Below are 14,517 nucleotides of genomic sequence, written 5' to 3'. Positions count from 1 at the left end.
GATACTGGATTGCTTTGGTACCTCGTTATTCTTAAATAAACGCAGGTAAGGATTCATCCGGTGGTCGTTCGGAAGTGAAACAGTGCCTCACTTGGTGCTGCTGATACCCCGCTCACAGAAATCAGAGATGTAGCCTCAGTAGAAGATGCGTATCAATGGTACGGAACAGCACTTGATGACGCAGTTGACAGAACGTCACATAAGGCCGCCATTGTACATATCGTGTAGATCAGGTCGAAGCTCCTAACGTCCTTCCAAGCGAAGACCCGGATGACTGCCAACTCCTTTTTCAGAGAGCGGAAGTCGAATAGTCCAGAACATGCGTGAGACTCTAGCAAGTAAATCCAATAGCGTATATAACATGATGTACGTGCATACACTGCATGTATAATAATCTTAATGGACCGCCTGAGTGCCATACAACTTCGAGAATGGCATGGTCTCGGTTGGCTGCAACCAATTACGCTCATCATAGCGTGCCTTGGGGGCGCTTTCGATCATATGGAAAGTATAAGCAAAACGAGTATTCTGAGAGGTGTTTCTCTCAGATTTATGTAAAACAGAACCATGAATCAGAACCAAAGTTCCTGTCAGTCATAGTTTCAGCAAAACTCGGATCCTAACTCAATGAGAAGTGCAAACCTGCGTCACATGTCTCGAGGACGTAATCTCCTTCAGCGGTACTGGTATTAGTTGATCGCTCGGATGGTTGGTTCTGAAGATCCAAGGGTGTAATGGGAGTTTCAATATTGGTAAAGCCGGTACCACCTTCAGGCAGACGGACGAAGCGCTTATTGATGGGAGTTGACCAATGGGACCCGGCGAGGAACGATAAGGCACCGTTAAATTCGGTACATGGCTCTAGAGCGAACCAAAATCCGAGCGCCGACGGCGGGTCGGTATATAAGAATGTGCTTAGAAGATAATTCAATTAATGCAAGATATTATTTTTATTGAAAAGACTCACGAGTCATTGTGTTCTGGCACTTTTCCACCAATCTCTGGTTGCTTACAGATTACCATACTTTGTAAGACTGGAATATGAACGGTCGTATTTGCGGTTAGGGATAGTGCGAATAATAAACGTACCCTCCGGATCTTGATGGAATGCTAAATCGCGAGCGAGTTGCCTCAATTTCTCATTCTCCATGGTAAATTTATGGAACACAGCATCAAGCTCGTGTAGCCCTAGTCATGGCACAAATCAACCCTGCAACGCATAGCTTACCATTACAATATTAAAGCTCACCGTGCCCGATCTTGTTGACACTCTTCTCCTTTGGTTTCACGAGATTGCCTTGCGCATCAAAAGCATCATCCTCGAGAAAGAATCGGATCTTGTCGCCACTCGCAAGGAAGTATTCGTCTCCAACATGCTTCTTGGACTGGGTTGGGTCGTCCTCTTCCCCGGTGGTAAAGCGGGTCTAGAAACATTCGTACATAGTTCTGGAGAGATAGATGTGTAGAGCTTACCATAGGATGACCCTCAAGCGAGAATTCAGCGATCAATTGTTTGGCACGCGATAAAAGTGCGGCGGTCTCGTCTTTGGGGATGAACCCTGGTAGTATAAGATATCTATGTGATTCCGTTTAGAATTGATAGTTACATAAATGCTCCCATACTCCCAACTCACCCATCCTTGTAGAACTGGTAAACGAAATGTGGCCGGTTACTAAATTGCTCGCAGACTCGTATAAATATACCGGACACACCTTTGCTACTTGCTCTGGAGTAAGCACGGATGAAGAATTTTCCGACATAATGACTGATGATCACAAGAATATTTCTTCGAAATATCAGTAATGGAAAATCTGAACGTCAGGCAATTGATATGTGGTGATCGAGCCGGAGATATGATATTTTCCAATATATAGTAGTGATCAAGCCTTCCCAGATCCCACGTGAGTAAGCCTAACGACCCTCCCATAATCACCGCATATAGAAGCTTAACCGAAATCGTACGTTTAGGTATTAACAAGAACCTTTCTATTGAGTTGAGTTTAAGACCTATGATCTAGGTGTGACCTCTTACCAAACCTAGGATGGACGTCAATGAGGACACCTCATTCTCCGCTGAATCATACTTCGAAACACAACCACCTCCAGCGGGTATAGAGGAGGCTATTCAGTCGGTAAGCGAGTTTGTTGAATACCACAAAACTCCGGGAGAAAAATAGTCCTTATTACGGTGGGCACTTTAACATTCAATTGACTCTCGCGTCATTTGATCCGTATTTACTATCTAGAGCGGAGGGACAACCGTCCCTTTGGAGCTTCATGTGTAAGACACATTTCAATTCGTACCCTAACGCTATCTCTGTAATCGAACCACGTATTTTATTTCTGATTTGTTTCTTCTCGACAGCGTCAGATTTCTGGACAACTTTAGTGCTGGTATGTTTTTTCCTTGTTATCATGGGCGAGGCAACTCACTGACTGACACGAGTGCAGGAACTCGTGGGGCGACATCTGCAGAATACTTTCTGAAAGCTGGATATGCAGTTATATTCATGCATCGGCAGTTCAGTCTCCAGCCGTTCAGTCGGCATTACTCTCACACCACAAACCCCTTCCTCGACTTCCTCGAACTACATCCTCCAGCCGAAGGAAGCAACGGTGACCAACCAGTCATCACTGTCTCGCCTTCAAAACGCACGCAACTCGCAGAAGTACTGGCCACTTATCAAGAGGTCCACCGAGCGAGAACCCTCCATACTCTTACCTTTGTGACAATCAATGACTACCTTTACCTCCTACGAGGAATAAGTAGTATATTAAAGTCGGCAGGACGCAAAGGGATGTATTATCTGGCAGCGGCCGTCAGTGACTTTTTTGTACCAAGAAAACGCTTGGTGAGTGACCAAATATGAATAAATGGGATGAATGTTCTCATTGCCTGGATAGTCGGAGCACAAAATCCAGTCGAGAAAGGGGAGCCTCATTATTGAAATGGATCAGGTTCCAAAAATCCTAAAGCCACTTGTGGAGGAATGGACATTTGGAGGGTTTGTAGTATCATTCAAGGTGAGTGTGAAGTGTCGCCTTGTTCCGAATGCGCTGACTTTGTGGTAGCTCGAGACAGACAAGGATCTTCTTATACCCAAAGCTCGTGCAGCCTTGGAAAGATACGGTCATCAGGTGGTGATCGCGAATAGGCTTGACAACAGGAAATATGAAGTTATTTTTGTTACACGGGCGGACGATGGACCTGGGAGCAAAATCCCTAAGTTCAAAGAAGAAGTAGTTAGACTGAAGGACAACGACTCGGAAATCGAGGAGGACATTGTTGCGAAACTCGCATCATCCCATGATCAATGGATTGAGGGAGGTTGTGCGGGGTTGACTGGTGACCACAAGTAAAGCGCTTGAAGTGTACACAAATCGGGGATACATCGAATTTATGCTAATTTGCATCTGATCGGGAGTTAGTCAGCATAGAAGTAAACAAGCGCTGTATCTGACACGTCATGGCGCGTCACGGCCACGATTTACGAAAGAAACCAAAATCGAGCCACGTTAACTGGTGTCTGTCAGGATATCTGAAAGGTAGATGGACTAGGCATGCCTTTGGCTACTGTTACTACAAATAGACTGCTGCTATATGGTGCTGTTTCGACGACTCTGGCATCATTGGCTGTGTACACCACTTTCAGCACACACAGCAACTTCTACTCGGCCGTAGTCCATTTGTCCAAGAGCAATGGGAGCATACTTGTGAGTCCTGGTTTATTAAATACTGGTACACATACTGAACGAGCGACCAACGACAGACACTTGCCAATTTCATGGTGTTTGTAACACTAATGGTGGCTAAAGTAATGCAACTCATATTCTTTGGACCATTGCGAACCAATGAAGTCGAGGTAAAGTGATCCAAGCGTTATTTCTCTAACCATGTTGACACTCTGTGATAGCGTCTCTATGATCGAACTTGGTACTTCCTTACCGAATCCCTGCTCGCATTCACAATATTCCGTGAGGACTTTGATGCAGCCTTTGTGTGTTTATTTGGGGGACTTCTCTTTGTCAAGTCGTTCCATTGGATACTTGCAGATCGAGTCGAGGCGGTAGGTGGCTATCAACGACGTAGATGCCGTCAACTAACGCATGTATTAGATGGACCAACAACCTTATCCGGGCCCTCCAAAATCATTTCATATACGTACATTGGCTTTATTCAATCTCCTTGCTCTAGTCGATGTGGTGGTGATAGGTTCTCTTGCCGAGGTGATACTCCATGAGGGGGTCGATGGTCTGGTATTGTTTGTGAGCGAGGTGCGTTGTCTATCCCTGAGGCTCTTATATAAAGATTAGTTTAACATGTGCATCTAGTATGCCATTCTGTTGGCATCCTTATTCAACTCGTGGCTCAAATACCTTATTTCAGTGTATGATATCTATCGAGCATCACGACGAGGTGGCGATGATGCACCACCCTGGGAGCACAAGTCCATGTACATCTTCTACGTCGAGCTTCTCACGGATTTCCTCAAACTCAGCACTTACCTGGCATTCTTCCTTACCGTACTCACTTACTATGGTCTTCCTCTCAACATTATCCGCGACGTGTTCCTCACGGCCCGCTCCTTTATTGGTCGTGTGCGTGACTTGCTCCGTTACCGGGCCGCAACGAGGGATATGGATCATAGATACCCTGATGCTCTTCCCACCGAAATGGAGGCTCTGGGAGACCGCACCTGCATTATCTGTCGTGAAGAGATGGTTTCGAGAGGTACTGCTGGTGCAGGTGCCGTTACGGGAGGTCCAAATACAACACCGAAGAAACTTCCGTGTGGTCATATTTTCCACTTTCACTGTCTACGTTCTTGGCTTGAAAGACAGCAAAGCTGCCCCACATGGTAAGTTTATCGGTAGACGTATTGATTTGGCCATGATCTGACGCATATATAGCCGGCGAACTGTGTTGGAATCTGGACGACCTGGAAACGCAGCTAATGGGAATGCAGCAAACGCCAATCCTGCCGCGCCCAACCCACAAGCTGGTGCTGTACCCAACCCTCCTCAAGGTGCTGTTGAACTTTTCAATCGTGTGTGGAATGCACCTGGGCAAGGTCCTCAACCACCCGCTGCACCCGCTGTCGCAAACGGACAAGCACCAGTCGCACCCCCTCCGCCTTTTGGACAACTCCCGCCCTTCCCCTGGCACGCTGGTCAAATCAATCAACCTCAGTGGCCCCCTCAGGTACCACGACAGTTCCAGGGCTTCAATGCTGGTGGGCAGTGGTATCCTTGGGGTGCCCCTCCTGCGGAGAACGAACGTGGACAGCGACCGCAAAATGACTCGACCCCTGCCCGAACTGTACCATCAACATCTGGTCTAGGTCTTCCTTCCTCTCCACCACCTCTCGATCGTGACGTTACGTCTATGCAGCCCAATTCTTCTGGACCACCACCCCCAGCGCCAACACCCGTGAGGCAGGTTATAACAGTTCCTAACAAAACTCCGCCAGAAGCCAAAGAGGGCGCGAAGTCTACCGATTCGAATGAGATAGTGAACAATGGTGGACCTGGAACAAGCGCGAGAGAGGCGGCTGCATTGGCAGCTCTACGGAGATTCCAAGCTGGGCGCAGCACTGAATCATTAAAGTCTCCTGGTCTGTCTGGCTCCAAACCTGGCAGTTTATCCGCCACAAATTCAATGGAGCCCAAATCTACTCCTCGAGCATTGTCATCCTCTCCATCTGGGTCTATCGACCTCTCGAGCCGAGCTCAGAACACGGTCCAGGAAGCCGCGGAGGGGGCTGATCGATTAGAAAGATCTCCTACGTCTTTGGAGCAAGGTGTCCGGACCCAATCCCTCCCCGGCGCCACATCAGCCACCACATCCTCTCGAACACATGCACCTAATTTAATTCCGTTGTACAACCCCGGCTCCAACACCCCAGGCCACGGTTCCAATATTCCATCGCCATATTTCTTGCCTTCTGGCTCTTCAACCGCGCCCTTGATAGACGTTCGCCAGCCCTCAGCACCCCGTTCGTCACCGTACTTATTCGGGCCTCCTTCCAGCGGTCCTCGTCCACCATCCCTACCCAGGCATGGTCAACTCCCATCAGACGTCTCCGACTCTCAGCTGCGCCAACTCGATCGAGTGACCCGCGAGGCCATTGACGAACGACTTCGGGTCTTGGAAAGTGTACAGACTACAGTGTGGCAATGCGTAGAAGAACTGACAAGGCTCCGAAGCTCACTTCCGGACCCTGGACTAGAGGAACGGCGGGGGTCTACCTCAGGCTTGGGTGGCGGAGGACCTATCGGTAGCACGAATGGAAGCACGTCCAGTTTCGAGGCCGAGGCGTTTGCACCTAATATTCAGGTGGATTCTACAGAGTCATCAGATATAGATGTGAAAGGGAAGGGAAAGGGAAAGGCACTGGCAGACGTAGGGGATGAGACCGAAGATACCGACGTAGTAGACACCCGATGATTGTAGCTTCCACGCTGTATCGTATGATTCATTGTCACGCATATATTTACTCTCATATAACGGCGTTCTGAATTTGCACCCTATTAGCAAATGGACTATGCACGATTACAACTATGGGCAGCTCAGACCGAATGCCAAATGGGAATGGGATTCCACTAGGGAGTAAAACGGGTGAATCAAATTCACCCACGGTCAGCTTTGCTTGCCTTATATCTCCTTCAGTTACAAAGCTTTGAAACCAAGAATATATATTTGGGGCAAGCAGCGGGCGTATTACAGCCACAGAAAAGATTGTTTGAGGTCTACTAGCAGGATGACGAGAAAAATCTTACCGTGGTGAATTTGATTCACCCGTTTTGCTCCCTAGATTCCACCCTATCAGAGGAAGATGAAGGGTTGCTGTTTTTTTTTATTAATGTTGCCGCGCTAATCCCTTCTAACAGCCAAATTCGTCTTTGAAAGAATAATAAAGTGTGACAGGTGAGCCGCAGCATGTGGAGGACTCACATGCGATACTTGACCGGAATACGGAGGTCCCTAGTCACGTGACCTAGGCCACTAGACTCCGCCCCTGCCACTTAGAACAATGCACCGAACACAACGTTCATATGTAATTTCGCATTTAGGACCCGCCCGCCATCTCTATCGACGGCAAAATTCATCATTCGTGGTTCTTCGCCAACCCAAGCCTTCGATCCGGACGGTCGCAGTCTTGGGTTGCCCGGCCGACACCCCCAGGCCGCCTTTGGCGGCCCCGGGCTCTCCCACTCGTACCGCGTCGAGAACCATGACACGCCTGTAGTCATGATCCCTTTTGTAGCCATTATTCCTTGTGTAGACACTCACATCCAATTATTATACACTTGTTCAGCATATTCCGAGACTAGGCCGAAGGTCAGGTTAAGTAAAATGTATGGAAATTAATTGTTGTATACTCGATATCTGGCGACCAATTTACACCCTCACAACACCCAAGTAAGGGGAACGGTCGAGACTGACCAATTACACTTCTGGAGAAGTCAAGTCCACAACATAATAAGTAATGGCTTGCTACAGCTAGTTTAGGGTGGCTGGATCTCTCTGCTCAGATCCTGGATGTAATATCAATGTTGCTTTATATGGACAAGAGGCTGTGATTCATCATGATCAGCCGGTCCCAGGCGCCCGCATCGGCAACATGCCGTACAGTCTTCTCTCGGGCATACACACAGAAACCGATTTGCACGTTTTCAAAAGCAGTCTGGGTGGGAAATGATCTGGGCTGAAAACATCTCCGCCTGGCTGTCATATACATATTATGCTCCCATAAGAGTTGGAAAACTGGGGCAGCTCTCTCCTTCGCTTTCTTCTCTACAAGGTTGTGGTTCCCGAAGTTCATCATCGCTGCTGGCTACGCCTCCGCGGCCACCTTGGTCTCACTCGAAGCGAGGCAGATTCAATGGCCTACGCTACCCAATAACCTAACTGAAGATGTCCTTCAGATAGCATCTGCGATCTCTCCACCGTGTGCTGGAATTAACACCAATTGTCAGCAATTGACCAACGATGTAGTATGTGTATCTATTAATGACACAACGTAAACAGAATATTGTATCTAATGTGGTATACATAGGTGCCCAGATGCCTGCGTCTGCGTGGAGGTATGTTGTTGGAACGATCATGCCTTGGTTTAGTATTAATAAAGTTGAACAAGATCCCGGATGTTGGCGCGGAAATCATAACCCAGTCCATGTATGCTTCTGCGTTCCCGCCCGTGCGTGATTGGCTGATAATATTCCTCAGTACTGTGCAGTGTGTATGGCCAATCCTACCGACAACCAAACCACACCGACACAGACTGAGGCGGCCACAGCTGGCCATAATGGTATTTGACAATCTCTAACGCGAGTACGACCAATACTTACTATTAACTCGTACAGCATTTCACATTGCCTGTAATGCATACGAGTCATACATAAATAGCACAGATACCATGAGCCCAACAAGCCCCGTGTCTCCGACCGCTTCTGCCGCAGACGGCAGCTCCAACGAAAGCAAAGTTCTAGTTGGCCCTATAGTGGGAGGTGGTGAGTGAATCTGTTTCAAGCAGTGGACGCATTTTGATACCCAAACGGAAGGGGTACAAGAGTTACAGCGTAAGAGCTATACCTGGGCCAACTTACTGCGCCACTGCACCAAAGCCACCATCAATTCAGTTGGGAAGATGGACAGTTACCGATTAGTATTATGGTACGATTCAAGATCATATAGCGGATTTGTGCAAGTAGTTAAAAGTTGAGGTAGAAGTATCCAAGGGGCCTATAAGGATAACAAGATTCAATCTTTTTTCGACAGTTAAAGTCCCCACCTCGGAGTCACGTGTAATTTTTAAGCATTAGGCGTCATTTCAATGCTTCACACATGCTTAAGTTATACTTGACCTATCCTTCGCTTTGACGTGCTTGTATATATACTGCGTGGGTTTTGTACGCAGTACAATTAGGGAGAGCCTGTGGCCGTCCACAAGCGGCTTAGAGGCGTTGCCCGGGCCACCCAAGACTGCGACCGTCGGGATCGAAGACTTGGGGTGGGAGAGAACCACACAGAATGGACAAATCGATAAATAAATGTTACTTGCATAATAAAAATGAATTAACAATATAGGGACGGTGGGTAGGCACGGAAAAACGTGAAGACAGACCGAATCTTCGCGCTCGGTATGCCATTCAGAGGCCGTAGCAAGAAATGGCAGCTGGCCGACTCGAGTCGAGCTCACGTGATAGCTCTCTAAATATGGACTTTTAAAAAAAGAAAAAATCGAGCTCACGTGACTGCGACCTTAGCCCTCGGGTCAAGCACCGCATAATAAATGCACGATAATTATATACTGAAGAAAATGAGAGGCTATAAATTATGGTCTTAAAGTAGAGTAGCCCAGAAAAATACCGCGATCGTGCAGGCGGATCAAATTAAGGTGAGGTATCAGCACAATAAGACCATCTGTTGGGACAATCCAGAAAGCTATTCTGCTACTTTCAGAATAAAGTAAGTCAAGAAGCCTAAATAGGCATATTATCGTCACACCAGTGTCATCAAAGTTTCATCGGTAGATGTAGAGTGCATATTTCCCTGTAGCTGGTCAACGATTGACCCACTACAATGTCATACCTGGATACCTCCTCTTCCACATATAGACCCAGATACGGAACCACGTTTTACAAAAATGGCAGGATCACGGCGAACCCAACAATACAGAAAAGCCGCAGCTCGAAGTTACAGGGATGAGCTGGGGATTCGGATTCATGAAAATACTGGTCGGGTATTTCCCAACACTCCACATATAACGCACGGCTTTTGGCATCGGAAACCCGCACTTTGGGGATTCACCATGGTTACGTGATCCGGTAGTCTAACAGCATTGATATACGGTTTCGACACGCACTTGCACTACGTTTCTTACGAGGTCGCCAATCATCTAGAGGCGACAGAGTGATAGGAAAGTGGAAGCGGATGAATGGTGGAGGTAAGGTGGAGGGATGTGGAGGCAAGGTGGAGGTGGATAGCGGTTACATTAATCAAATACTTTTCTAAATTTACCATCCCCGATACTTACTTTGAGATCCCCAGCATGACATATTGCGTTATCTTCGATGTGCTGTTCACAGATGCTTTCTTCGTGTCATATCATTGACAAAATGGCTTATCTAACCATCATATGATCTCGGGGGCTACACGCGCATCTGCTCTCTCAGAATAATCATAACCAGAACTGGAGATAGCGCTCCGAGTTTCATTTGTATATTACTTTATACCAGTATAAGTATCTAAAAGTCCCATCTGCATCAGGCCTTACCCATACATCAACATGCTCGTCGACGCTACCCAGCACTTCAACGTTCATTATTGCACCGCAGCAGGAGCTCTCCTGGTAACTTTTGAAATCCATTCTTCCAGACTAATAGAGGTATTTAATACGCACATGCAGATAGCATACTATGCTACCCCTTATTTACTGGACCCGCACGATTACCGACGCCGGTTCTCTGGACCATGGGTTGCATCGTTTACCAATCGGTGGCTTTCAAAGGACTTTAGCTCTGGCCATCATTGCGATACCCTCGTTCGGCTTCACGAGAAATATGGTATATTGAACTTCATCATTATCTATTAAGATACAAAGTAACCGGTTTCAAATATAGGAAAGTTTGCGAGAATCGGCCCCAATCACATCAGTATCGCGGACCCTGAGGCTTTGGAAGTGAGCTCCAAGTCTGGTTTCCCATGCATACATGGACTACTTAACGCCTCACTCAACAGGCTGTCTACGGGCACTCAAACGGGCTGCTCAAATCTGAGTTTTATGAAACTTTCAACCCTGGTAGTGAGAGGGATGTATTCAACGTCCGAGATAGAGCTGATCACACCCGTAAGTGACGTTAGATTAAGTGTGTCAATGTATCGTCTGAGAGCTTTCGCTAGTAAAACGTAAACGTATTGCAAACATCTTCAGCCCCCAGAGCATTTTAGCCTTTGAGCCTCGTGTCAAGGAGCACCTCCAACAGTTCTGCGCACAGTTGGATATGCGATGTGAACAATCTCTCAAGAATACTTCTGGCTTCAACTGGAGCGCCAAGGGTGGCCGAGCAGTTCTCAACTTTCCTCCGCGTGAGTACCCCTCACAAGTACTAGCGTTAAGACATTGATACACCTGTTTTACAGAGCTAGCATATCTCACCTTCGACATCATCAGCGATTGGCTCTTGGGGTCCTTTTAGAATGGTAGAAAGACAGAAGGACTCAACTCCCGCATCTTTAGCGTCTTCTGGAAACATCCAGGGATTAGCCCTATTCACACTAATGCAGTAGGAGCACAAGCTGCAGTGGCTCTCGGGCCTTACCCACCTGGATCCAGAAATTGCTCCTTTTCGGTACTCCGTTTAACATCCCGGCCCTTATCACTCTCCGCGACTTCAGGAATACCACCAAAGCTGCAGTTGATGCGCGCATTAATAGAATGAAGAATGATGGGCAAGAAGATGAAGAGCGCGGAGCTGACCTGATGGATAGACTCTTTGAGATCAAGAACCCCGACGGCTCGCCTTTGTCAAGAGAGGATATTGATGCTCAAGCTTTCTTAGTATTCAGCGCAGGAAGTGATACGACTGCAAAGTGAGTAGATATCTTATATACATCTACTCAGTTTAATTGACATGATTATTGTGTAGTTCGCTAAGTGGCCTATCTTATTACATCGCTTCGAACCCCCGGGCCCGAAAGAAGCTACAGGAGGAGCTTGATTCGGCTCTTTCATCATCGGTAGAGTTTGACGACGACCAAGTCGCTCACACAGTCCCTAGCTATGAGCAGATCAAGAACCTTCCGTACCTCAACGCATGTGTGAAAGAAGGCCTGCGACTTTACTCCACCTTGGGTCTCGGGCTCCCGCGAGTTGTGCCACCAGGCAAGACTCTGACGATTGCTGGGGAGACCTTCAACGCCGGAAGCGTCATCAGCGTACCCTCGTATTTAACCAATAGATCCAGCGTGTGGGGGTCCGATCCCGAGGCTTACAGGCCGGAAAGGTGGATAGAAGACACCACTGGGTCTCTGAACAAGTACTTTGCTGCATTTTCATTTGGGCCTCGGTGAGTTGACATTCTAGCGCATAAACGGCGGTTGGATTGATTAACTATTTCTACTTTGACCATTTTAAAGTGCTTGTCTGGGTCGTAATTTGGCCAATCTGAATCTCTTGTTGATTGCTGCTACGTTTTTTCATAGATACGACGTTGAGCTCGCTAGTCCTAGCACCAAGGTACTTGTTCAAGCTAGCTCGGCGCTGTTAATATCACCGGTTAACCAAATCATCTTTAGCTTTCGATCAAGGAAGGGATAGTCAGAGAATCGACTCGTTGCGAGCTTTCACTCAAGCGACGGGTCTAATGGGATCTTGAGAGAAGCTACACATGTCTCATGAGCCGTGTATGTAATAGAGCAATAGTAGCCAGAATCAACTTCTCATACTAAATAACACTCCCTACACCGAATCTAAATGAGTTATACAAACTTGTTCAATGGAGCGCGAGAAGCAAAATCGATGGGCCGTCAAGTATGTATCAAGTTTGGAATTGGTATTTAATAACACCCGTCTGAACATAAACAACATCGTTGTCACCACGATGACTGCATATACTCCAACATATCCGTAATCCCGAAGCTCTTTTGCAGTCATCATGTCATTGTTTCACAATATATACACTGTCAGATAAATATCAAGATACAAACGTCCGTGCGTCACAATGCAGCAAGCCGCATTGCTAAATCAAGTCCATGCAGCCATTCCTTCACTGCATTACTAATCCACCCTCCTTCATACCTACCCCATTCTTCTCAGCCTCGGCTTCACCAAGATCTTCCTGTGCGCCTTCCTTCCATGCCCAGACGTAACGCCATTCTCCTCTGAGGAGCGCTGTTCCCATAAACGACAAGAAACACATTGGGCTACTCGACCAGTCAGGTTTCTGATTCAGTCTTAAAATAGTTTAAACGTACTTTATATATAACGAAGCCAACTGCGCAACCCCGAGTATATGTGTCACTCCGAGTGCGATCGACAGCGCGAGTGTATACCCCACCAAGGTTGCTCCAAAGTATGTGAGTGGCCCTTGTTTACTTTGGCGACGCAAATGAGCGTCAAGCCTATACGCAAAAGCCACAAATTTCCCCGGGAGGATAATGTCGAGTGCACTCAAGACAATTATCCTGGTTGGCTGTGTTGAGAGCGAGTTGAGAGTGGTGGGGATAAGAAGCTGGCTTGGGTTGTTGAGATTGGGAATTTCAGACACGGCAAGTGTACCGTATCCCAAGGAAAATGCTGGCCTTGAAATTCCAAAGTGGCTTGAGATTGAAGGGTCGGGGAATAAGAAACAAACAAGACGTACCAACCAAATAACATTGGCACCAAGACGAGAAAGAGACACGCCGTTCGTAAGCGACCGGGCTTTACCAACGACATGTCAACGTGGGCCAGCGAAAACATCAAGACATCCGAGATATAAATAGATTTGGAGCTGCCGAACATATACGAAATCGATGTTGCCAGAGAAGCAAGTAGATAGAAAAGAGTCGTCAGACGGACCCCTTGTAGTGTGCTGATGGCTGGTGGGTCGGGGCGAGTGGAGCGACGCTCAAAGTCCAAGTAGATCCTTGACTCGACGAGAACGAGGCGAATGCGAGGTATCCTTCGATAGCAGTCGGTTCCGAGTATGGATCTGGTTAGATTCGACAGGGTCTGGGCGGATAAACGTGAGTGGGCTGCGACATTCATCGCGAGTTTACGTACCCAGCAAAGGCTGTTGGTAGATATAACACAATACATAAATCGGATTATTTTAGCCATTGGGTCCTGAACCATTAGATGGTGTGAATCATCGCCGCCTCGTCAGTCGTAAAACTTACTTACCGGCCCAACCAACAAATAGATAGGAAAGGACAGAGCCACTATGGCGACTCCTACAAATACATGTCGAGCTCGTAAAGATACTCCGTTTCTTAGCGGCGTTTGCCCCGGAATGGAGTTCTCGTCGATGGACGTCGGTAGACATTCGAGCTCAGCAGGAGGCTAGACAAAGATACGTCAAACCGATGGAATGCGGGATGAGAATCTAGAGGACCAACGTTGTACGATCCGACAGATCCCGAATAGACCGATAAGGTAGCGAGCCCGACCAAAGCTGAGGATGAGATGATCGTGTTCATGTCGACGTCGAGCGAGGTCATGTTCGTCACGGTCTGAGACCACAATAATACCGTAAAGCTTTCAAAATACAGAGTTTTGTTGGAAGTGATCGATATATTGGCTTGGTTCTTGATTGCCCCCCGCAATACCGAGATTCCCGCACCGCACCGGATGTGGGCAGGTGGAAAGTACTTGCTGGCTCCGTACCTGCATTGCACATGGGGGGAGGTGACTGGGACCCTAACATGTAACCCTCATCTGTACGTTACCTCTGAGTCACTATTGGCAATCAGTGCGATCGAGAGTGCACTGCCCCTCAAGTGTAATCGAGGTCTCGACGCACACAAATCA

General features: G+C 47.5%; 5 protein-coding genes across 5 annotated transcripts; 3 read left to right on the top strand and 2 right to left on the bottom strand.

Annotated features, from left to right (window-relative positions):
* Positions 1–396: 396 nt before the first annotated feature.
* RhiXN_10503 (phytanoyl-CoA dioxygenase) lies at positions 397–1,761 on the bottom strand (the record flags this gene model as incomplete). The annotated part of the gene is made up of 8 exons (XM_043330319.1): positions 397–587; positions 643–914; positions 968–1,034; positions 1,090–1,188; positions 1,250–1,424; positions 1,474–1,576; positions 1,635–1,648; positions 1,714–1,761. The coding sequence occupies 8 exons, from the start codon at positions 1,759–1,761 to the stop codon at positions 397–399; spliced, it is 969 nt and encodes a 322-aa protein (XP_043184416.1).
* Positions 1,762–2,043: 282 nt separating this feature from the next.
* On the top strand, positions 2,044–3,361 carry RhiXN_10502 (uncharacterized protein; the record flags this gene model as incomplete). Its single annotated transcript, XM_043330318.1, has 6 exons — positions 2,044–2,133; positions 2,248–2,282; positions 2,367–2,395; positions 2,453–2,853; positions 2,906–3,025; positions 3,074–3,361. 6 exons carry the CDS (start codon positions 2,044–2,046, stop codon positions 3,359–3,361), a joined length of 963 nt encoding a protein of 320 aa, XP_043184415.1.
* A 201-nt stretch (positions 3,362–3,562) lies between these two features.
* On the top strand, positions 3,563–6,449 carry RhiXN_10501 (E3 ubiquitin-protein ligase synoviolin; the record flags this gene model as incomplete). Its single annotated transcript, XM_043330317.1, has 6 exons — positions 3,563–3,715; positions 3,772–3,864; positions 3,916–4,068; positions 4,118–4,276; positions 4,334–4,860; positions 4,913–6,449. The coding sequence occupies 6 exons, from the start codon at positions 3,563–3,565 to the stop codon at positions 6,447–6,449; spliced, it is 2,622 nt and encodes an 873-aa protein (XP_043184414.1).
* A 3,844-nt stretch (positions 6,450–10,293) lies between these two features.
* RhiXN_10500 (cytochrome P450 family protein) lies at positions 10,294–12,371 on the top strand (the record flags this gene model as incomplete). Its single annotated transcript, XM_043330316.1, has 10 exons — positions 10,294–10,570; positions 10,628–10,686; positions 10,746–10,854; positions 10,908–11,093; positions 11,148–11,193; positions 11,245–11,290; positions 11,341–11,597; positions 11,654–12,073; positions 12,144–12,243; positions 12,303–12,371. 10 exons carry the CDS (start codon positions 10,294–10,296, stop codon positions 12,369–12,371), a joined length of 1,569 nt encoding a protein of 522 aa, XP_043184413.1.
* A 401-nt stretch (positions 12,372–12,772) lies between these two features.
* RhiXN_10499 (signal peptide peptidase domain-containing protein) lies at positions 12,773–14,207 on the bottom strand (the record flags this gene model as incomplete). The annotated part of the gene is made up of 6 exons (XM_043330315.1): positions 12,773–12,929; positions 12,981–13,307; positions 13,370–13,719; positions 13,771–13,833; positions 13,891–14,049; positions 14,106–14,207. 6 exons carry the CDS (start codon positions 14,205–14,207, stop codon positions 12,773–12,775), a joined length of 1,158 nt encoding a protein of 385 aa, XP_043184412.1.
* Positions 14,208–14,517: the final 310 nt, after the last annotated feature.

This window comes from Rhizoctonia solani, chromosome 11, assembly GCF_016906535.1.
Source record: "Rhizoctonia solani chromosome 11, complete sequence".
Lineage (NCBI taxonomy): Eukaryota > Fungi > Basidiomycota > Agaricomycetes > Cantharellales > Ceratobasidiaceae > Rhizoctonia > Rhizoctonia solani.
Note: the sequence above shows the minus strand (reverse complement) of the source record. Positions and strands in the feature narration are given on the sequence as shown.